Source organism: Pantherophis guttatus, chromosome 3 (assembly GCF_059756535.1).
Source record: "Pantherophis guttatus breed Tessera chromosome 3, ASM5975653v1, whole genome shotgun sequence".
Taxonomy (NCBI): Eukaryota; Metazoa; Chordata; class Lepidosauria; order Squamata; family Colubridae; genus Pantherophis; species Pantherophis guttatus.
Window position 1 is genome coordinate 189,945,384 of NC_142065.1, and position 23,345 is coordinate 189,968,728.

At 38.4% G+C, this 23,345-nt stretch overlaps 3 protein-coding genes across 7 annotated transcripts in view; 1 reads left to right on the plus strand and 2 right to left on the minus strand.

Moving 5' to 3' along the window:
• Positions 1-2,423, plus strand: part of VPS13B (vacuolar protein sorting 13 homolog B) — a 328,745-nt gene extending 326,322 nt beyond the window's left edge. For both annotated transcript variants that reach the window (XM_034422515.2, XM_034422516.2), the window contains exon 62: positions 30-2,423. In XM_034422515.2, the coding sequence (XP_034278406.2) occupies positions 30-278 (249 nt within the window). In that variant the 3' untranslated portion in view covers positions 279-2,423. The remainder of the gene's footprint in view (positions 1-29) is intronic.
• A 2,516-nt stretch (positions 2,424-4,939) lies between these two features.
• On the minus strand, positions 4,940-11,648 carry COX6C (cytochrome c oxidase subunit 6C). The gene is made up of 5 exons (XM_087890761.1): positions 11,560-11,648; positions 10,020-10,201; positions 7,642-7,769; positions 5,765-5,900; positions 4,940-5,045 (listed from the first exon to the last, which is right to left on the minus strand). Exons 1-4 carry the CDS (start codon positions 11,646-11,648, stop codon positions 5,784-5,786), a joined length of 516 nt encoding a protein of 171 aa, XP_087746887.1. The 3' UTR covers positions 4,940-5,045; positions 5,765-5,783.
• Positions 11,649-17,387: 5,739 nt separating this feature from the next.
• The window catches only part of RGS22 (regulator of G protein signaling 22), an 85,084-nt gene continuing 79,126 nt past the window's right edge, over positions 17,388-23,345 (minus strand). For all 4 annotated transcript variants that reach the window (XM_034422520.3, XM_034422521.3, XM_087891370.1 and 1 more), the window contains 5 exons: positions 22,860-23,003; positions 20,747-20,857; positions 19,757-19,865; positions 19,314-19,436; positions 17,388-17,480 (listed from right to left, as the gene is read on the minus strand). In XM_034422520.3, the coding sequence (XP_034278411.2) occupies positions 17,464-17,480; positions 19,314-19,436; positions 19,757-19,865; positions 20,747-20,857; positions 22,860-23,003 (504 nt within the window). In that variant the 3' untranslated portion in view covers positions 17,388-17,463. The remainder of the gene's footprint in view (positions 17,481-19,313; positions 19,437-19,756; positions 19,866-20,746; positions 20,858-22,859; positions 23,004-23,345) is intronic.

Genomic DNA, 23,345 nt, shown 5'->3' on the forward strand with positions numbered 1-23,345 from the left:
TTCAATAAATCTCTGTGCTCTGATTTCAGGCTGATGGAAACAGAGAGAGACTGTCCGAACAGCAGTACAACAGACTTGTTGACTACATTACAAAAGCATCCTATCACTTGGTTACTGTCCCTGTGTCTGTACAAAACACAGCACCTCTCATAGCTGCAGAACTAGTTCCAGCAACAGTAAAGACTCATCAATACCTGGTTAATCCCATTTTTGCTCATGTATTCATCAGCAAATTTACTATGGTAAAAAATAAAGCTTTGAGTAGAGGATTTAACTGAAAACGCTCTGCTGAAATGTTTCCAGATTTAAAGTACTGTTCTATGCAGTTGCCTAATAAGAACTTTACATTTCACATCACATGAAAACAGATGAGTTTAAACTTAAGTGTGCTGGGATATTGAATTAGCACATTAAAAAGAAGAGTCTATTTTGCACTCAGTACATTTGAGTTGAATTATGTAGTCTGCTTTATGAGACAAAATTATGTATATACATTGTAAAATAAACTGTCAGGAAACAGAAATTGGCAACCTTGTAAGATGAGAGTGAAAATCTTTATTTTCTTTTTAATTGGAAGTCTAATATATAAAGATTGACAGAATGCACAGAATGAACATTATAATGTTCTTGTCTTTCTCTTCATTTTCTAAAGAGGTGCCAGTTAATATAAGCAAGGTTTAGAACTTAGCTTTAAAGACTTGCTCAGGGCTGAAATTTGTACTGCAACTGGCCCAACCTATAGCAAAATTATTCTTTCTATTCAGTTTGGAAGTACTTAGGTGTGCTAAGTGAATTGTGATAACCTAGGGTTCCAGACCATTCTGTTAATCTTCACTGACTGAGATTGTGCCTTTGTTTAGTTTGAAGAACAAGTTGGTGACAACACTAATTTATGATATTTTTTGTCTATCATAAAAGATAGCAATGTTTTCTGAAGATTGTTGAATGTATCTGCTATTGCAATTCTTTAACAATGTATAATTATGCAAGAGTTCTCATGGACTATTAATGAGGGACCAGTAACTTGCATTATATAAAGCTTTACAACTTTTGTTTAGCCAAGGATACCAAAAATGAGAAGATAATTTAAATCATCAGCTGATTCAAGATGCATTACTCAAAGTATGTTCCATTGAGATACATCCAAGCAACATAACAATTGCTACATTGGTTGTATTAATTAATACATTTTCATTTTGATCAACATCAAACTTGAGCACCACAGCAAACACAATTTGGGTTCCCATAATTCCAAGTCATGCAGTTATAATTGAAACAATTCTGGGTAGATGCCAGCATAGGGAAGGCTCATCTAAATACATGATTGACTTGAAGCCTATATAGCCATGTTTAAGAAGTATACATAACCCGAACTCATATTTGTCTCACAGTTTTCTATAAAATAAGAGATTCAGTGCATCACTGAAAATGCTATTTAATACTATGAGATGTAGTTTCCTCTAAAAGCATGTGAATTTTTAACTGAGAAAGTTAGTAGTCAGAGTATCAGCTCTCATATAGCTCTGTTACCCACTGTCATCCGAAGTTAAACCCATATATCCACTGGAAAGGACTCAGTAAACCATAAAACTTGTGCCTGGTTTCATTACTGCTATAGTATTCAGCAGTTACGCTTGCACCAGGTTAACTGGCACATTCTTAAGAAAAGTATATACTTGTGACATAGAACTCTACACTAAACCATCAATCCAGGAAAAGTAAAATTCATGTATGTATGGCCAAACCATTTTAAACCATACAGCTGTGTTACTGGATCAGTTATCAGATTTCTCATTTCCTGTGTAGATCTAATTTTTCAAAGACCTCTAATATGTTAATAGTGGATGTTTTTAAATGTATCTTTTCCATAGATTTTCCAACATCTGTTTCCAACTTCGAACTGTAGAAGAATCACCAGCATAAAATAGCTATTAGATTTAAATAGATTGAACTGTGATCAGCAGGTTATAATTTCAAAAAGTGTGATTTTCTCTGGGCTCTTAGCTATTTATTTTTATTTAACACTTTTGGTCCTAAATATTTTTTTCTTTTCCTCTCCACTCCAATACCCTGCTCAGCTTTTTAAGGCAAGAACTCAACATTAATCTGTACAAGGCCAATCTGCACCACAAAACTATGTTGAAGCTAGGTACTGAATTTAAACTGTTTTAGCCAATTTTCACTGTTTCCAGTACATTTCTAGGCAGAGATTTTGAAAGCTCTTTTGATTTTGTCATATATCTTATGTGTTCCATTTTTAAAATATTCAGCTTTTGAAAACTGGGTTTATCCTAAGTACAAACGAGATACAGCCTTCGTTAAATGTTTTTAAGTTATTTGTTAGTCCTTGTTTATTTACACTGCTTTAAAATATTGTATTTTATAATTGAATCTTTCATGAGAAATAAAGAGTTATATTGCCACTTTGTCTGTTGACAGTACTGTTATAGCAATTTGATTCAAAAGAAAAGCATTTTAAAGTGCCAAAATAATAAACTAGCACAGACAGGACAGATTATAGCTAGAGTGAAGCAACCAAATTTGTTTAAAGCTCTTCTAAATTATAGCAGTAATTGCTTTACAAATCCAATTAAATTTAAAGTGCTGACCTAGCTACAGTTCTGAAAATAGCTATTGGTTCCACTATACGAAGATACTTTTTAAAAAAATCTCCTGGAGATTTATTGTCCCCGGTATCTCTAAACGTCACCTATATTGCAACTGACTTTTAAGATTAAAATTAATTGCATGGCTAATTATATTTGAATATTTATTAATAAGACTTAAATACCAGTTTCCTGCCAAGACACATTTTGGGCAGCTAACAATAAAAAAAAAAAATGTATTATTTACAATATCTGAAAATGTTAACAATTGCAATTAATTCAAGCAGAAAACACTTGGCTAAAGAAAAATATCTTTTGTTCACCAAAGCAGGAAGAATGGAAGCCGAGTGTCATGCCCGAGAGTATGATTTGGGAGTAAACCAGAATGTCCTTGACCTGCAAGAAACCTTAAAAAGCAAGGGCATCTGTAGTCCATTCCCATGCCATGCAGTTCAAAGCAAGCTATGCACGGGATGGTGAATCCTGGAATCCCTATGGCATCACTAAAAGCACTATGTAGATTAGGAAATCTGGGACACAAATTGTGCTTCAATCGTAAACATATTGCATTGTTGGGTAACTCAACTGTCAGTCTGTAGTCCTCCCACTATATTTAACATATAGTATATGTAGTTATACAGTTACCCTGAAAATAAGACCCAACCGGAAAATAAGCCCTAGCATTTTTCAGGATGCTTGTAATATAAGCCCTGCCCCCAAAATAAACCCAAATTAAGATAGTCAGCCGGATGGAGGTGTTTAGTACTGTATTTCCTCCAAAATAAGACCTAACCAGAAAATAAGCCATAATGCATATTTTGGAGCAAAACTTAATATAAGATCTGGTCTTATTTTGGGGGAAACACAGTATAAAGTAGTATTCTAAGGATTGCAACTAATATATGTCTGAACACTGAAACGATGAAAAAATTATTAGGGTCTATATTATTTTTGTGCACAATATATTTTCACCACCATAAATGATCCTTAGAGGGCCTTGCTGGTCAGGGAGAGCAGTCTTGGGCCAGAGGTTCTCAGCTCAATCAGTATTTTTATGTAAGAACTAGACAACCAGTGAGCCACTCGTTAAACCAGCTCAGATATATCCTTACCAAATTCCTCAATGACTTCAACAATAGCAGAGCTTCTAATGTACTCGAAAAGGTCTTAAAAATTCAGTAAGGATTCAGAGGATTAAAGCAGCCATGTTCAACTCAGGCAATGTTTTATGACATTTATATGTCACAAAATGTTTTATAATTTTTATGTCAGAAAGCAACAATTCTGGGCCAGATGGATGTCTGACAGAATTACGGTATCTGGATGCATTATCAACATAGCTTTTTTGGTCGTAAGTTCACTTGCTTGCTAATTTTTTCCTTACCTCTTATGGTCAGACTGATAGCACCAGATTGTCTTAGAAGGACAGCATATTAACAACAGGTGGCAACTGAAAAATGAAAGACTTGATGGAAAAAAAATCCACCATTATCTAATAACAGATTTTGGAACAAGAAGCAAGTGACTAGTTAGTTGAACAAAATTATTTTTCTAACTTTGAAACGTCCAAGAAGGGGCAAAGTGCCATTAATCTGAACAATAAACCTGTAGTGTTCCTTCTGGATGGACCACAGTAGAACTAACGCTAATTTAGATAAGCTGCTATCCTACTGTGGCACAGCTCTTAAAAGCCTAAAACAGCCATTTGCATCTGCCCACCCACAGCGATGTGGCATGTTTCCACAACACCTGTTACAAAGTGAACTCTTGTGAATAACAGCAATTTTTAAAACTACTTTTATGTTATCACAAAGGGGAAAAAAAATCTGGTTGTTGCTCAACAGTGTGCTACCTGCAAGGTACTCAATATATGTTCTGATAAAAAAATTATAATGGTAAATGTAAAATGTGGATGCCATACACTTGGCCATACACATGGTCACTGAAAACAGTCCAGTCTTCATTTCTCCTTTTTGCCCACTTCTCTGTGAAGCCGAAATTACAAACGGAGAGAAAAAAATTGCTTCCAACTGCCAGCACTGCCACATAACTCCTGCTAAAAGGAAGCTAAAAAGATCCATATCAATCATAATATCAAGATTTTGCCTGTTGTTCCTTAGATTTGACACACCCTCTCCTCTCAGTGTTTTATTTTAGAAAGAAAACTTAAAAGATTTCTGCTACTAGGGATATTTCTGCCTGGCACATTGTCCTAGGAGCAGAGGGTGGGGTTAGAAGACCTCCAAGGTCCCTTTCGAATTCTGATGATGAAATATTGCAGTACTTTCCATGAGCTTTGATTGCTACCAACTGAAAGCAGCCAAGACACACACTGAGATAAAGATTTCCTTTAATGAGCACAATACAGGAGGATGAACATTGAAGGTGATCGTTATTGATCACAATAATATTCAACTATTTTGTCTCCAAAGGGAAACTCTGAAAAAGAAAAAAAAAAGCAAGTTATTAAGAACCTGGAATTTATTCTCCCATTTTGAAATATCATTTTATGTAAGTTATAAAATATTTGTTTTATGAAGTCCAAAGGTCTAACAGTTATAATCCTAAAACAAGTTCATGATATGATGAAATGCCACCGCAAACATAGCCAGCTTGTGCCTTAATAGTAAAGCTTCTAACAGCATGATTTGAAAACTGATAAAAATTAGCAGCAGTGAAACCTGCTACATTTTTCAGAGAAAGCACATGAATATTAGAATTAAGAAAAATACATCATCATCAATGGACCAAAAAAAAAAAAATCATAGGTGTGACTTCAGTTAAAACAAATCTTATTTTATTATTGTTTTACTTTGCTTTAAATGAATTACTCTCTTTTATTCTGTATTTTAATATGCACCAGTAACAGGCCTATGTCATTTCTTTGCTAACAATGTGAAAGTGATTTAATCAGTCTTATTTATGCCACCCAACCCACAAAGCAATTCAGTTGTCTGCCATTGCCTTCTCCCAGAAAGCGTTTTGACTTCCTGGGCCTGTGTGGCTCGAGATCACCCAGCTGGCTTCTAATAAGGGAGAACTCAAACCTGGGTGTCTCACTCAATGTCAGCACTTTAATTGCTATGCTACACTATCTAACCTAGCTTAAAAGAAACATTCCCTTGAATTATTAAAGCATAAGCTGAACAATTGCTTACTTATGATTAGTAGATTTCATTAGGGCTTCACACTGTGAAATATTCCCGCTTTTTTCTTTTCCTCAAAGTCTTTTGCGAAATCAAATGTTTTATAGAAATCTCTGTATTTATTTTGCCTTCCTTGAATGAAAAAATGCTGAAGAGAAAAAAAAATTACCATTACAAGACTTTTAACACAGGAAATTCGATTAAATACTGAATAAGGACATTTTTTAAAAATGAGACCAATGTCTATGAAAACACTGCACTCATGGGCAGCTTAAATTGTTTACAAAGTGTTGAGAAAACAGTGATGCAATGATGAAAAAGGTGTCCATTGTTAACACTACAATCCCGTACCTATTTACCTGGGACTTCCTTAATGACCCTAATTGGGACCAGAATTCTCCTTACTAAACGAAGCAGCCATTAAACGAAACACGTGACATCACCGCTTAGAAATGGAAGTTCTAGTTCAGGTAGTCGACTTTTGACCATTTGTCTTTATCATGGCCTCATAAAGGGTGCTATATAACCCATAAAGCACTTCCAGCTGACCTCAAGCATCACCACCCGCACCTCCTGCAGTCACGTAAATGCATTTTGGGCATTTGGATACTTGTTCACACATACCATCAGTTGTCAAATGCCCTACAATCATGTTATTGCCATTTGCAATCTCCTCTGCTGGTTTTCCCAGATAGTCAAGCAGGAAGCCAGCAGGGAAGGTTATAAGCTGCTGCCACCTGTCAAAAAGTTTCCCTCTTGTCTCTGGGGACTGACTGAAAGAGCTGCTGTCTGAGAGAGCCTGACATTCCTCTTCAGAGTGCAGAAACAAAGCTTAAATCATGAAGATCTAAGCTCTGTTTTGGTACCCTCTGGTAAGACAAGGACTTGGTCCTCAAGCTCTGAGATACAACAGGTTTTATGTTCACCTTGCTTTCATTTCCTTCCTGGGAGGCGCCGCACTCTCTTGAAACAGATAGTTGCTTTTCAATACCATGGCTAGCAAACAGTAGGAAGCAGTGAATTCTACCAGGTATTTGGAACCCTGGCAAACAGAATGGCTGTGCATAGGGGAATGTGTGGTGAGCGAGACTGGCAGCCAAGGAGACAGTGGTGGCAAGCCCAGCACTGATACACCCCACCCACCCCCGGCCAAGGAGCATGACAAAGGTCACCCTGGAAGCAGCAGCAGAAGTGAGCAGAAGGGCAGAGATGGGCGAGGAAGATAGTGCAGGGAGTTGAAGCACACCCTACGATTGTTAAGTCTGGCCAGGTTGCTAAGCACCCAAATTTTGATCATGTGACATGAGAGCAGTGCAACAGCCATAGCTTCAAGTACTGGCTGTAACTACCATTTGTTCAGCACCATAACTGCAAACAGACACTGAGCAAATGGTGGTTAAACAAGGCTTATTTGTAATTTTTCAGGACTTGCCCAAATATATAAAAACTAGCTGGATACCCATGATGGGGCTTGATAAATTAACACTTAAAGCTTGAAAATTAATGAGTAAGTTACAACTGGCCTCTCCTCTCCCCTTCTCTCCCTCAGGCTTGCCCCACAGAAGCCTCCCCTATCCTATCCCCTTCACTCCAGAGTTATTTTCAAGTTGGGAGGGGGAGTAGAACATCTTAACAAATTAGCATCAGAGCGTGTTAATAATAATATAAGAAATACTAATGATCTGATGGTCATTTCGAAAAATCCTTTCTTAGTGAGCACCTAGAAACCAAGAGGAACATACATGGCAAATTTCAAGTTTGTAGGCTTTATGGTTCTGGAGATTTCATGATTACGGCGTGAGTGGTTTTTGCTTTTATATATATAGATTTCACTTACGAATTTTTTTAAAAAATGGTTTGTATTGAGTTTTAACACAAGAAATCCTGACCTCCAAGAGAAAAAAGCTTCCTGTTACTAAAGTAACTCCTATCAGAAAATTCCTTCTTGCAATTCTTCCCAGGAGATCTTTCATTTGTGGCTTGGGCAACAGACTAGAAGACATATTGAAGCTTTCTCCTAAAACAGAAGGGGAAATTAAGGCTTTGCTATTATGATCACAATATGAACAAGAACAACAAAAATCACAACCACAAATATTCCCTATAACAGAAAGGGAGCATTTTTACAGAACTAATTCTTTGGAAATTGTTTTATTTGTTAGAAATACATGTGTGGCATATAACCTAGGGCTCTATAAACATTTTGAAAAGAGATTTTCAGTAATAGTTCAGGACACAGTTCATAAAGTGCCACTTTTCAAATTAAAGCAATCAAGTTGCAAGGCTCCAGAAGCTATATGCAAACACACAGCAGCATATATACAGACTGTATGACTGCAACCTCGTTGCTGGTATCCTTACAATTTATATTGATATTGTTTCCTGATTGCTTATTTGTACCCTTTGAATATCATTAAGTGTTGTACCTTATGATTCTTGATGAACGTCTCTTTTATTTTTATGTACACTGAGAGTGTATGCACCAAGACAAATTCCTTGTGTGTCCAATCACACTTGGCCAATAAAAATTCTATTCTATTCTATTCTATTCTATTCTATTCTATTCTATTCTATTCTATTCTATTCTATTCTATTCTTCTATTCTATTCTAATTCTAGTCTAGTCGTCACTATATGCATACATGCAGCAGAAATAGATGGAAGCAGTTTCGAGGGCAAAAATGCAACTCTATAAAAAAAAAAGTGACCATTGGTTAGTAGAGATTTTACATTTTACAAAGCCTCTCATTCTAAAGCCTTGCAGTCGCTGCACAACGTATCCTTCCTTTCCACATCTGCAGATGGCATTTCAGTCTTCCACTTTGGGATCCAGTGTTAACTGTCAGCTGTGACAAGGACTCACCTGTACAGTCAACCTGCTGACATTTTTTTTTAATTCCGCTACTCATCCGAAATGCAGCAATGGTCTCTCCCTGCTTCCAGCACTACAATCCGTAGCTTCCTTAATCATAGTTTACAAATGATCCAGAGGTGGGTTTCAGTTCTGGAGAACCGGTAGTGGAAATTTTGACTGGCCCACCTCCATCTATTCTCTGCCTCCCAAGTCCCAGCTGATCAGAAGGAAATGGGGCTTTTGCAGTATCCTTCCCCTGGAGTGGGGAGGAAATGGGGCTTTTGCAGTATCCTTCCCCTGGATTGGGGAGGAAATGGGGCTTTTGCAGTATCCTTCCCCTGGAGTGGGGAGAAAATGAGGCTTTTGCAGTATCCTTCCCCTGGATTGGGGAGGAAATGAGGCTTTTGTAGTATCCTTCCCCTGGAGTGGGGAGGAAATGGGGCTTTTGCAGTATCCTTTCCCTGGATTGGGGAGGAAATGGGGCTTTTGCAGTATCCTTCCCCTGGAGTGGGGAGGAAATGGGGCTTTTGCAGTATCCTTCCCCTGGAGTAGGGAGGAAATGGGGCTTTTGCAATATCTTTCCCCTGGAGTGGGGAGGAAATGGGGCTTTTGCAGTATCCTTCCCCTGGAGTGGGGAGGAAATGGGGCTTTTGCAGTATCTTTCCCCTGGAGTAGGGAGGAAATGGGGCTTTTGCAATATCCTTCCCCTGGAGTGGGGAGGAAATGGGGCTTTTGCAGTATCCTTCCCCTGGAGTGGGGAGGAAATGGGGCTTTTGCAGCATCCTTCCCCTGGAGTGGGGAGGAAATGGAGCTTTTGCAGTATCAAGACTTCAACTCCCAGTAATTGGGGAGTTGAAGTCGACAAGTCTTAGAGCTGGCGAGTTTGAAGACCTCTGATTTTATTCCATGGGGAGGGCATTCGCCATAATTCACGGCCCACCGACCGCAACGGAGAGAAGTAAAATGCAAGTCACGAGCCAAAAAAAAAAAAAATCGTCTTCTCTTTTCGGTCTCGTCGCTGCACGGCGAGATTCTGCTGCATTTGGCGGGGACCCCAAAATAAACAGACGCCCCCCGCCCACCAACTGCACCGCCACCGCCAGAAACCCCAAAGGGCTCCCGCCTCCTCCCCCCCCCCCCGGAATCTCCCTAGACCTGTATTTCTCAACCTTGGTAGCTTGAAGATGGGTGGACTTCAACTCCCAGAATCCCCCAGCCAGCACCGCTGGCTGGGGGATTCTGGGAGTTGAAGTCCACCCATCTTCAAGCTTCCAAGGTTGAGAAACACGGCCCTAGACTGTTCTGTGTGGACCGTCCCAGTCTCCAGCTAAACCCGGCGTCCCCCACCCCCACCCCACCCCCACAAAGGGCAAGGAAGCAGAGAACCGCGCAGGAGGCCGCCGCGGACACTCACGCCCGACACCAACGCAGGAGGAAGTTCCTTCTCTGACCCCTACAGAGCCAAGGCCGTCCTTAACGCCTTCGCTTTCAGAGGAACGGTTACGGCCTTGCGCATGCGCGTAGGTAACTACGGCAAGCACGCAGCCCAAACTTGCAATCCGGCAGCTGCTTCTCAGGAGAGCGATTGACCGGGGGGGGGGGAATCATCGGGGAAGTGGGCAGGCTTTTGCCAGGCGAGGGGCGGGGCTGACAGTTGACGCAGCGCTGCGGCGCGACGTGGTTCGGGATGAGAATAAAACGCGATTCAAGGAGCGCGTGGCCCCCAGTCGAAGCGGCCCAACTGCTTTTCCCCAACCTGGCGCCCGCGATTCGGCTGTACGATGGTGCTGCGAATAAACTACTCTTGATTCGCTTTTGAGAGGCCTGGTTTACAGTGCTGAGACCCGCAATGCGCTAATCGTGAATCGGAGCCTGCCAGTGTGAAGTTAGGATAGGATAGGATAGAATAGAATAGAATAGAATAGAATAGAATAGAATAGAATAGAATAGAAAAACAGAGTTGGAAGGGACCTTGGAGGTCTTCCAGTCCAACCCCCTGCCCAGGCAGGAAACCCTACACCACTTCAGACAAATGGTTATCCAACATCTTCTTAAAAAATTTCCATTATTGGAGCATTCACAACTTCTGGAGGCAAGTTGTTCCACTGGTTAATTGTTCTAACTGTCAGGAAATTTCTCCTTAGTTCTAGGTTGCTTCTCTCCTTGATTAGTTTCCACCCATTGCTTCCACCCATTGTCTTCAGGTGCTTTGGAAAATAGCTTGACCTCTTCTTCTTTGTGGCAGCCCATCAAAGTTTGGGATTGCTAATTTTCATCTAGCTCCGGGGTCTCCAACCTTAAACACTCAAAGAGCCGTTTGGACCTGTTTCCCACAAAAAAGAAAACACTGTGAGCCACAAAACCTGGGTGGGTGTGGCCAACTCCAGGTCACTCACTTCCAACTATCACATGACATCCCCATAGCCACGCCTACCCAGCCGGTCATTAGGGCAGAGAACCTACCGGGAACCACAAAACCCTTTTGACAACTCTTTCCCTCCCCCTTCTCTCTCCCTCTCTCTCCCCCTCTCTCTGTATCTATGTCTCTCTCGCTCCCCATCTCTGTATCTCTCTGTCTCTGCCCTGGCCGCTTCTCCATCCACCACCATTACCCTTACCGTCTCAGGCCAGGCAAGGAGTGACTGGGAGGGGAGGGCGAGGGGCGGGGCCAGCCAGTGGTGGGATCACCCGATGGAGGCATAGCAGAGGGCCCAAAGAGCTGCATGCGGCTCCAGAGCCGCAGGTTGCTGACATCTGGTCTAGCTTTTAATGGAGCATTCATGGCCGTTCCTGTGATTTGCATTGCTAAATTCCAAATTCCTTGCCATCCCAGGTTGTCCGGATGAGGATCTGCAGTTTAGCCACCACCACTACCCACAATCCCACCCAAGAAGAAACCCTGCAGAACATCTGGACATAAGAATGCCACCAAACTGAGTTCAGTTCAGACAAACCCCTGCAATTTCAGGGATTCTAAACGCAGCTTGCCAACTGCCCTGGTGAGGGGGCATCCTTCACTGCCCTGATCCTCATTGAGAGTCATTGCTGGTCCTCCTGCCGGGTACCAGCTGGACCTGATGCTGTGCAGTTTTGGAGGCCAGGCGAGGTTAGCTAGATACCACTATCGATATCATTTTTGTGGTTCTGGACTGGAGTTACTTCTGAAAACTGGACTAACAGCTGGCCTGTCAGATATAATTGGCATTGTTGAACACTGAATGCAAAAACAAGTCCTCTGTGCCACAATCAAAATCAGATTTGCTCCTTTTTTCTGGGCCAGGAATGAATTCATGGCAAACTGTTGATTTAGAACTGACATAATGCCAAAGATATTATAGCATTGTTTAAAAATTAGTATTTTAAAGTGGATGTTATTTAAAACAGACATCAGAATTTCAGACATTTTATTTGGATTTGTTGTACTGTGTTGGGCATACCACAAACATTTGCTGTGTTATAATTTAAATTGGGACCAATTGATCACACATCATTTTTGCCATAGTGTGTCAAGTTTTGTTTTCTGTTGATATGAGTTATAGTATCTTTTACTAAATTTCTGTTATATGGCTTCACGAATATTCCTGATGTAAGTTTTGTCTTTAGATAATTCTAAGTGCAATTATAGAATTTTTATTGCAGAATGATATCATATAAAAATTATAAGCGTCCCATTTTCTGTTTGTTACATCAGACTGCGCTTGGCACTATTTTTAATGCAAAATTAGCTATTTCTACATTTTTTTTAAGAAAAGAATTTTATCTTAAAAAGTGCATCCCATGTTTCTATTATATTAACATATCTGAACTACATGATGGTCTAAAATAATCAAATTTGTATATATTTACATTAAATTATTTTTTATTTATTTTTGTATGGCACACTTGGGCATCTTCTGTGTGGTATAAGTATGTACATCCATTTTTTTTAAAAATGTGGCATTCTTTACTGCTTCCTCCTCTGAGCATAAGATATGAACTTATTTCAACCCATGTTTGCCATCCCGGTATTAATTAAGTACTTGCCAACTGGAACTGGAACTTAATGAAATTCTAGAAGGGTATCAGCAAAGCAAGATGTTAAAGGCAAATGGAAAACATGAACTAATAAAAAGGCTCAACCAGTGGATCTGCAAATTCGGCTTTTGAAGTTCTTTCAAGTACTGCATGCTTTAATTTTGGAGTAATCTTACAATGATGAATGCAAAGAACAAATAAGCAGGAATGGTTTTTCTAACTTTTGGATCATATGAAGATGAAGCAATATGTTGATGGTTACCAGTGATTGCCACAACTATTGAAAGCATTAGTCATTAGGTTGGATTTTTAATCACTGGCTTGCAGAAGCTTTGAGGGTGAGAAAAAAGAAATTTTGAACGCTCCTTTCTTTTCCTTTTTAAAAAAAATGACAAAAAGTACCAAACTTCATAGAAAGGGTTGCCCAAATAAACAGGACTATTTGGGAGCTAGACAAACGACAATTAGTTTGTTTCAACTGAAAAATGGACTGCAATCTATAAAAACTAATTTTGAAAGAATTGTTTAGAATTGTTTAATACAAAGTCTTACTTAAGTATTCTCCAGATATTTGCAACTCTCAAAATTCTACAGTTAGTAGAATTGCTAGGAGTTTATGACCACACATTTGGACATCTCCTAGATTTAGGAAGGTGGACTAAGCACTATTCTATGTATAAACCAATAAAGCACAGAAGGGATCAAAATATTATTGAAATCATCTGTCAATGTAGGAAACTTTCTGACAGTGGTCATTAAGCTGCAGCTTAAAATATTCAATTTCTGGGAATCTTAATTTTCATTTTCTAGTCTGAGGAACAGTTTGTGTATTGACAATCTGCCTGTTATCAGAAAGTATGCCAAATTTGTGATCCTTTTGACACCTCAATTTATTCCAGAAAGTCATCTTTTCAAGAAAAAAGCAGTTTCCTCCATTTGCCAGAATATTACAAAGTTCTGGGGATCAGAGAAGGTACCATGTGAAGATTGGATGTTCTTTATAGAGAACTGTCTTCAAGTTTTGGTTTCTGGATTAGATCTGACTCATGGGCAGTTCCTGCCTTTGTTTTATGTCTAGATTATAATTGTATTATAATCAAATTCTCAGGAAATTCTTCCTAATGTTTATATAGACTCTCTTTTCTGGGAAATTGAACTTGTGGTCTGGATCCTATTTATCAAATGACAAATTTCCCTGATATGAGAGCCATTCAAATATTTTAAAAGACGATGGATAATTGATTGATTCATTCATTCATTCTATTCCATCATGTTGTTTCTGATGTCTAGTGACCACATAGATATTCTCCATCATGATCTATCTTTTAAGTCTTCCTTTATTTTTATAGTAATTTTATTAAAGATTACAATTTCTAACAGCAAAAACTAATGCAAACTAAATATATTTAAAAGAATAAAAAAAATATAAAAAGTGCATAAAAATAAGTAGAAAAAATATTTTAATGTAGGTTGGAGGACCTATAGCTCAGGCAGTGAAGAGGGCTGGTAATCCAATTTTATAAGTGAAAATCTATTTTCTGAAAGTTAGAAATCTATTGGCTCAGATGCCCTCTCTATAAATGCTTACAGGTGAACATTTAAATAGTTGTGATTCAGGTACAATCAATACATTCTAAGAGGATCTTTGTGGGAAAGGGAATATAGTGTCCTGGATGTATTGATTACTTTGACAAATAATCCCAATGCCATAGCAGGCTAACAGCCTAATAGATAGACTGAACTGTATATTTTGTTAATACAGGATCTAAACCAGATGAAGGTTTTAAAATTATGTATATTCTTGCCAATGTGGTTTTTTAAAAATCTGCATTGAATTATCCAGAAATGTAAACATTAATGAAAAATGTAATTTAGCAATGCCCTGTATTCATAGGCCATTATAATTTGGTGATTGCTTCATATCAAGCGTCTCTGGAGAAATGAAGACAAAAAACCAAAAACAATTCAGTGAGAAAAGTTATAAACTGCTAGTTTATTAACAGATTTATTAAGACTAACCACAATGTTACAAAACGGTGAAAAATGACTTGTCAACAAAGCCACAAATTAGTGAATGACTGTCCATGTATTTACTGTCTGCCATTCGTTTTTTTTCTAACCTCATTCCTTACAACTGCTTTTCTCCAATCATTTCTATGTATCCTGTATTGCATTATGTTTCTCAAGATAATTTTATTGTATTTGATCAAATGGATGTCAAACTATGAAAAAATTATTCCTTTGTAATTGTGTAAGCCTTAAAAGTGTCACAATCCAAACATAATAATTATTAAACATTGCCATCTATAAAACTGTTGCTGGGCATATCAATTAACCTTGTTTTGTTAATCTAATTCACACATACTGTATGCTATGATTAAAAATGTTTTATACCTAATATACCTAAATTACAACTATATTAGATAATGTTGAAAACGTATATCTTTTCTTTAGAAAAACTACAATAGATCTGCTAATCTTTAGATGCCACAAACCATCACACTCCAAAGTTTAAAAAAAGTTTTAAGTACCATTGATTTTCAAATAAAAATATGTGAGTATGTGTTTTTTCACTCTCTCCTTAAAATAAAGTAGACTGCAAAGAAGGTCCTAACTTGACTGGATCATGATTATATTCCTCCCTCTTTCAGTTAAGATTTGAAAGACTGAGTATAAGTTGAATAAAATCCTGAACTACTCTGGAAAACTGAAGGATGGTAATTCAAGGGAAGAGGATGTGATGGCTCAGTGGCTAAGACGCTGAGCTTGTCAATCAGAAAGGTCAGTTCAGCGGTTCGAATCCCTACTGCTGCGTAATGGGATGAGCTCCCGTTACTTGTCCCAGCTTCTGCCAACCTAGCAGTTAAAAAGCATGTAAAAAATGCAAGTAGAAAAATAGGGACCACCTTTGGTGGGAAGGTAACAGCATTCCATGTGCCTTTGGCATTTAGTCATGCCGGCCACATGACCACAGAGACGTCTTCGGACAGCGTTGGCTCTTTGGCTTTGAAACGGAGATGAGCACCGCCTCCTAGAGTTGGGAATCACTAGCACATACGTGTGAGGGGAACCTTTACCTTTAATTCAAGGGATGAATTATAGTCACGCAAAATGCTGTGTGATTATCAAGCAATGATATTTCTTATGACAGACAAATAAGACATCTACTTTACACCACTTCTATCAAACCCACAAGGGAACCATTGTTTTACTGTGTGGGTGGAAACAATTCTGCAAAACCAAGTATCAAGCAAAGTTTATCCTCCCTGACATATGCCTGGATTATATCCTTTATATAATAAGTCTGCTAAATCTGATTCAGAATGGAGCTACTGAACGGGAAAAACAAGTTGTTTGGTTATCAAGTGTTTGAAGGTATCATGGGGGTCATAAAAAGGATTAATGGGTTGATGTTTGGATTGGATAAAAATATTGTCCAAATCTAAAATATGGGCACATTGTTGGTTTCATATTATATTTGGCTGGAGAAAAAAATTAAATACCTAAATAGGAGTTTCTTTTTAATATATGACATAAATACTTGTTATAGAAAAGAAACAATCCAGAGTGCAGTTGTTTGACATGTGGCAAAGAAAACAAATTTCTAGCATGGTGAATCTGATCTTAGACACAAGGCCAAAAAAAAAAATGATGCATCATAAATCTAAAGCAAATAATCTGTAACAGGTGAAGGCAATCATTTTGCAGAAGGATTTCATTTGTTGTTTTTCTTGTGGTTCCTCCTCCTTCTTCTCCTCCTCTTTGATGCCCAGAGGGACCAGGGGCAGGATTTGGTCCCAATTTTTCCCTTTTGGAATGACATGTTTTTGGAGAACATTGAAACCATCAAAAAAAGACCACATATGGGCCACAGATATTTTCCCTCTTGATACATACTTCATCGTTTAACATGAACATTGCAAAAGGAAGAAAGAACTAATGTATTTGAACCCTTCAGCAGCAATCATCCACAACTCAGCTCAAGCTCTCACTGTAATTTATAGTACGAATCAGATGTGGCTGTGAAACAATATGGCAGATAGAGAGTCACAGATGTTGCTGTTTTGAAGCCCTACAAATTGCTCTATCAGTGGACCAGCCCTGATGTTCTCGGGAATGTTTTCTACACCTGTTCCTAAGACTTCTATATAATGAAAGCAAGAGGAACTGCCTTGAAGTTAGCCCCAAGAAGTGCATGTTGCATTTCAGAATCCTCGTGAACAGGGGAGGGATTCAGCCTATTCGGACCGGTTCGGGCAAGCCGGTTGCTCCGACAATCAGCTGAGAATGGACTGGTTCACTCCGACGATCATGTGGGCCCGTCCGCCCGCCTCTGCGCTATACTGACCTTCATTTTATTTTTTTGAAGTCCAGCTGATGGGCACGGCAGAGTGGATTGCTGCGCCTCAGCTGTTTTACTCACCGGGACTGCAGTCAAAGGTAAGTTTTAGACCGGTTTGGAAACGAACTGCTTGTGAAGTATATAGGCTTGTCAATGAGCCGCAAACCTCTCAAATAGTTTATAAGTAAATTAATTAACAATTCTTCCTTCATTAAAAACAAGAATATAATAGCAGAGGATTCCCAATCTGACACTGAAAAGTTGTTGTCTCCAGATGATAGGACTTGTATTCTAACATAGCTGTTAAATTGTAGAAGGCTATAATAGTACAGTATATAAGGAAAAAAGTCCCACTGGCACTGAATGCACCAGACTTAATTTCTTTCCTCTCTTGGTAACTTATCTCTGAAAAATAGGGCAAACCAGTGAGCAACGTTCATTTATTTCTGATAAATTGTGGCCCCACTGTGAATGTAAACTCATAATTTCTTCACCAGTTTCCTTAAAATTTTGATGGTCCTAGTTGGGAGGGAAAGACACACAGGATTAATACTATAAGAAACAAAAAATAATACTTGTAAGACAGAAAATGAACACAATTCTTACAGTTCCAAACAAAAATCTAGGGGAATAAATTATTTTGCCTTTTCACAGGTAATTCCAGCTGACAGTTGCTTCTAAATTTGTGAATATATCATTTAATTTATTTAATATAAACATTTCTATCCCTTTCTAGTACATATGTTATCTCTCTGAACAGTTTATAGTATTTAAAAACAGCAATAAATTCAAATAGAAGATATTAAATAGAAATCACCTCAAAGATCAAATTAAAAGCATTAACAAAAGCAAATACAGAAAGGTAACCATTTGAGAAGAGACAAGAGATTTTCTAAAATTCTTGGCCTATTGGTGAAATGCCAGCAAATAATGAGCCCAGGGAGCCTTCCAAAGTAGGGATTCCAAAAGCTTAATTAAAAAATATTTTCCCTTGCCTCAGTCAAAAATATCTGTCACAGAAATGGGCTTTTCCATAAGATCTAGTAGATCGGACAGCAATACAGGATGCGGTGCCACCCCACAAGACATCCTGGATCAAAACCCTTTATACATGCGCATGCACATAACTCAACTTGAGCTCTGTGCGCGTATGTGTGCACTGGCCCGCTGCTTGTGAGGCCCAGTTCCCCTCTCCTCACTCCCAGCCAGGCCACCAAACCACAAAGGTTGGGGACTGCTGTCCTTTTTGAAGATAGCCCCCCCTCCCCCCCCGAAATATATGTTGGAGAAATTCAATCTGGAGGTAACTGAAGGATGGGTTTACATAGGCAGCTCTGAATTTATCAGAAACATTTTCTGCCTTCAAAACTGGCCACATGATCTCAAGAACAGAGGCAGTTACTTTAAAGAGTTACAGGCAGGTGGTGTGCTTGCGCTCCTGTGCATTTTCAAATCTGAAACACAGTTCAACTACAAAGATTGTGTTGAGGTTATGGAGTTAATCTGGAATGAAGGATGTTCATATGCCCAATCATTGTGTTTAAATGATAGGAATGTGAATGATTAATCCCCACATATGTGGGTAGCTCAAAGAAAAATAACATCTGCTTCTTCCTAGAACCTTGGGTACCAAAAAACCCAGCTTTCTATATATGTCTGATTCTCTACATCACCATTGCAATTAAGTGTAGCATTGTTCAATTTCCAGCCCTCTGTGTTTGCTGTGATTTAGTTACAGTTAGGGGCATAATAGATCATGTCTAAAAAGACATTCCGTAAACATATTAAGAACGTGATTAACTATTTCCCACCAAAACTGGGGCCTGAAACAGTTAACATTTGGTTGAACAACTCTGAAGAATGCAAGAATACTAATATTTGTGAACTAGAATTTTGCAGTATTTATATGACATCACTGTGCAGATGGTGAACTATAAATTAAGCTAACAATATCAGTGTCAACCATTCTTTTGAAAATGGACTAAGGAGAAGAGGAAGCAATTACTGCAGGAGGAGCATTTGTCCACTGCAGGTAGAATGACAACAGTACGAAATCAGAAGAGCAGGGATGGAAGGAACAAGAATGCTTTTAGGCAAGCTGATGAAAAGCTTTCCCTGCCAGCTTGGAAGGGCAAATCTCCTATGTAGGCAAGAGGGAAAGAAACGCCAAGTATGAAGTGCTGGAAAAAAACCTACTGGCACATCAAGGAGGATGGGCTGCTTATACTTACGTGCTCCTCCTGGACTGAATCCACAAGGCATTTCATTTTTACATTATTATACAAACTGAGCATCTGATGAAACAATATCTGTTATCAACATGGAAAATTAATTGAGCTCCTAGAGACATACTTGCAGTATCTTTAGATGGGAATGAACGTTGCTTCACAAAAGCTGTGCTGAAGTTTGCTGGGGGAATAGATTTTTCGGAGCCTATGACTGTATCACTTTTCAGAGCGAGGAAAGATGAGAGACCTAGGGGAAAAAAAGAAAGAAATGAAAGAAAAAGAGAGAGGGGGAGGGAGGGAGAAAGGAAGGGAAGGGAAGGGAAGGGAAGGGAAGGGAGGAAGGAAGGAAGGAAGGAAGGAAGGAAGGAAGGAAGGAAGGAAGGAAGGAAGGGAAAGAAAGAAAGAAAGAAAGAAAGAAAGAAAGAAAGAAAGAAAGAAAGAAAGATGAAAACCATAATAAAGCTCATTGTCTTCAGAGAACATACTATTGTTGTGCTTCACATAGTTAGTAAGGAAACGAATGTTAAATGGGCCCACAAAAACCTTTCTCATTGATGAAAAGCTGACCTGAATAAGCAGATGCTGCAACTGATTTTTTCTCTAAATCTTCTTGAACCTGCAGGAGAATCCTTTCTTGTTCAAGAGCTTCTATGTACTTTGAATAAGACCAGAAAAACTGCAACAAAGAAATTAAAAAAAAAAAAAACAAGCAAACAAGTTAGGTAAATGTGATAGTAAGCCCATAAATTGGCAATCCTTTTTTACATCCTAAGATAATGTTAGCATTTCTTGCTTTCAGAAAACTTAAATCTTAATAAAAAAGAATAAAGTTAGTATGGCATTATTTATCAATGGGGCAACATAATCATTCATGTTGTTTCCTAATACCACTTGTAATAAGAAGGAGAATTTCCAGTACAGACATTTGAAGAGGTTGAAAAGCCAATTTCCTCCAAGGCAGTTGTGAAATATCTGAATTTCATATCAAATCAGTACTTTAATTATTTGGATTTATATCCTGCCTGTAGTGGGTAAGATACTGAATTAATCTGCATTATATGCCAGCATCAAACATACGCTCAGTTATTTGCCAGGGCTATTTGTCCCTTCTCATAAGTATTTTCACATTATTTAAGAGACAACCGGTTTTTCCTTAATTCGTTTTGCAATTTTAAGAAGGGCTTTGATTGTTTTAAATTAATAAAAATAACTTCAACATGTTCATTCAACATTTTAAATTACATTTTTTTTTAAAAAAAAGCTTCCACTCTCATTTAGCAATATGCAGCCCCTGTCATGAGAGACATTCATGTAAAGTGAAATTGATACGAATTTCAGACGTGTCCAGCTGTTTGCCTTCTTTTCCAAAAATAAAGGGAAAGGGTCCAAATGAATGCTGGCAAATTCATTTGCCCATAATTACACAATAGCAATTTCTTAAAAATGAAACTGGTAACACATCAGAAACAGCTTTCAATCTGTTTCCTAAATCCACTGGATCATCCCAGATCACCACTCTGTGCTTCAGGAAGGACTGATAGAACATGATTCAATTACCTCTCGGCCCAATCCAGAGAAGCTCGTCGATGGCGAAAATTCAGCTAAACTCAGTTTTGAATCAAGAGATGAACCTGTTTTCCCAAGAATAGAACTTTTCTTCTTTTGTACCTAGCAATAAAATAAATAAATATTCGATTATTTCTGAAGAAAAAAAAATTACTGGACAGTATATTTCAGTATATTTTTGAGAATCCACTTTATATCTGTTTTAAAATTTTGTATTGGTTTTAAGTTTGGTTCTAGTCAGACTTCTCTTGAATAAACTTTCTCTTATAAGGAGACTCCTGTTGAGAAAGATTTCCAAAATAATTACATTTGGTAGACAAAGGAAGTATTTTAGAAAGATTATCAAGGAATCCAAGCAAGATCTCTTTGAGGCTCTAGTCTTGGTTTGCAGTGGGATTATGATGGACTCTTCCAGTTACTCAGTTCTACAGAGGATTTCTATAGGATCCCAGACCTCTTTCTCCGAGTTCCTCTCAACCTCTGGTTCAAGCAAGATCTACAGGTAGTCCTCACTTACCAACAGCCATAGGGACTGGCAACTCTGTGGTTAAGCAATGCCAGTGATTAAGTGTGACCATGCCAACTTACAACATCAGTTCAGGTTGCTGTCATTAAGCAAATCATGCATAGCATTAAGCACTGTGACTACAATTTATAACTTCCTGCCAACTTCCCCATTGGCTTTGCTGGCAGAGAAGGTCTCAAATGGTGATCATGTGACCACAGGATGAAGCAGTTTTCATAAATCTGTGCCAGTTGCCAAGCATTCAACTTGCAATCACATGACCCCAGGAGCACTGAGACAGTTGCAACTTTGAGGACTGCTTGTAAGTCTCTATTTTCAGCACTGTTATAAGTTCAAATGGCCACTGAACAAGTGGTCAGTAAGTAAGGACCACCTGTACCGAGGTTCTTTTTTCGTTTTTCCTCAGGTGATGACCCTCAGCCTTGTCCTCCAAGATTAGCAGTGAGGAGAAACACTGAGCTCAGAAACAGAGTGTCAAATGACAGATTGTTTCTCTTATGGATGAGAAGATTTAGCTTTAAATATCCAAAATAGGTGAGATGTTGCTTGTCAGGTTGGTTGTGGGAACCAAGCAACATTCACTTCCGTCATCGTTTAACACTCTCTCCCTTGTTCATGGTTGATATCTGCACCTACTGTAAATACTGCTTTCTGCTGAGTATTGTGGAGGAAAGTGAATTTCGTCACTTCCCCACTTCAGTATTTTCCCACAAGGGTGGAAGTTAAAATTTTTATTATGGTGTCTCTGGAAACTGAGTCATGTTACTGGACTTCTTTTCTTTTCCTGCTGGTTAGAAATGTTTCACTGCTATCCAAGTAGCTTCTTCAGTCTGAGCAAGTTAGTTGGGGGACCCCATATCTGTCCTTCAGGGTGGTTTCATTCCTCACCTAACCTGAATAGGCTTGTTAGGTGAAGGCAGAGAGTTCTTGGGATGTAAATGTTCCATTTGGAGGGTTACTTCACAACATATGATATGAAGCCCTGTTCTCTTCTGTCTTTCCTTCCATATCTCTGCCCCCTTCCAATTAGGCTCCTAACATTTGGGCTGGGGTCACTTGAATAATAATATTTTAATAATATTTTGATTAATGGATCCTATGCATACAGCATTTAGCAACTCTCTGCAAATATAGAATTACATTCTTGGGGGAATTCACAAGAATGAGGATTTTTAAAGCAGCTTTCTCCAGTTCAGACTGAATTACAACATTGTGTATGATGTGAACCTTATTCCCACACATCTCAAAGGCATACATTTAGAGAAAGCAGATTTATGGAGAGCTGGCATCAAAAGGTGTTTTCATCTAGGTTGTTATACTTCAGCAAACTTTCAAAGTATGTTTCATTATAAAATATTGCTCTCTGTCTTAAAATTCCTACAGTGCCAGAAATCAAATATAATAAACAAGTAGTCCTAAGTAGGGGAAATGCCATTTGTAATGTGGACATTTTTTTTTATTTCACTTCTGCAGGATTTGGATCAGGTACAAAATAGTTGTGCTATTTTGAGAGTTTATCTTACTTTGAGTGATTCACATTATTAACTGGAATGTGTGTTGTTAATCTGGTCTTCTTACCTTCTGTTCTAATTCTCTTGCTTTTTTAAATTTCTGTATCTTCTTTTCTCTTGCCAAGCAAGGCAAAATAGCTTCATCAGCCAAATTACCTCGAAATTCACAAAACATTGGCCAAAATTTAAAGAGAAGTGCAAAAATAGTCATCTGAAGCAGGGAAATAGAAAAGGATGTCTTAAAATGCAGTACTCCACAGAAACAAACACTACTGCAGACAATTAGAATATTTGCCAATGATAAATGCTTCTAATGCATAGCACAAACTCCCAGCATTGTACATATTGCCTTTTAATATTTTATTCCAGACAGGCAGATGCTTCCCATCAAAATGCATTTATGGTTGATGAAAAATTTCTTAAGCCACAGTTTCAAAGCCTTTCCTTAAAAAAATTATAATGTCTTGCATTAATAAAAACATTAACTGGTGAATTGTTTTTAATATGAGGTTTCTAAAACCAACCAAACAAATTACATCAGAACTACTTTTAA

Bases quoted from the DNA above. Each gene is read 5' to 3' on its own strand.
- COX6C (XM_087890761.1), bottom strand. From the start codon at position 11,648: ATGACTCTCAATGAGGATCAGGGCAGTGAAGGATGCCCCCTCACCAGG. The intron at 7,770-10,019 runs GTGAGTGTCCGC...CTTCTGTTTTAG, and splicing joins CTCCTGCGTTGGTGTCGGGC to GAGAAAGCTTCAATATGTCT. The intron at 5,901-7,641 runs GTCAGGATTTCT...TTTTCTCTTCAG, and splicing joins GAAGCTTTTTTCTCTTGGAG to CATTTTTTCATTCAAGGAAG.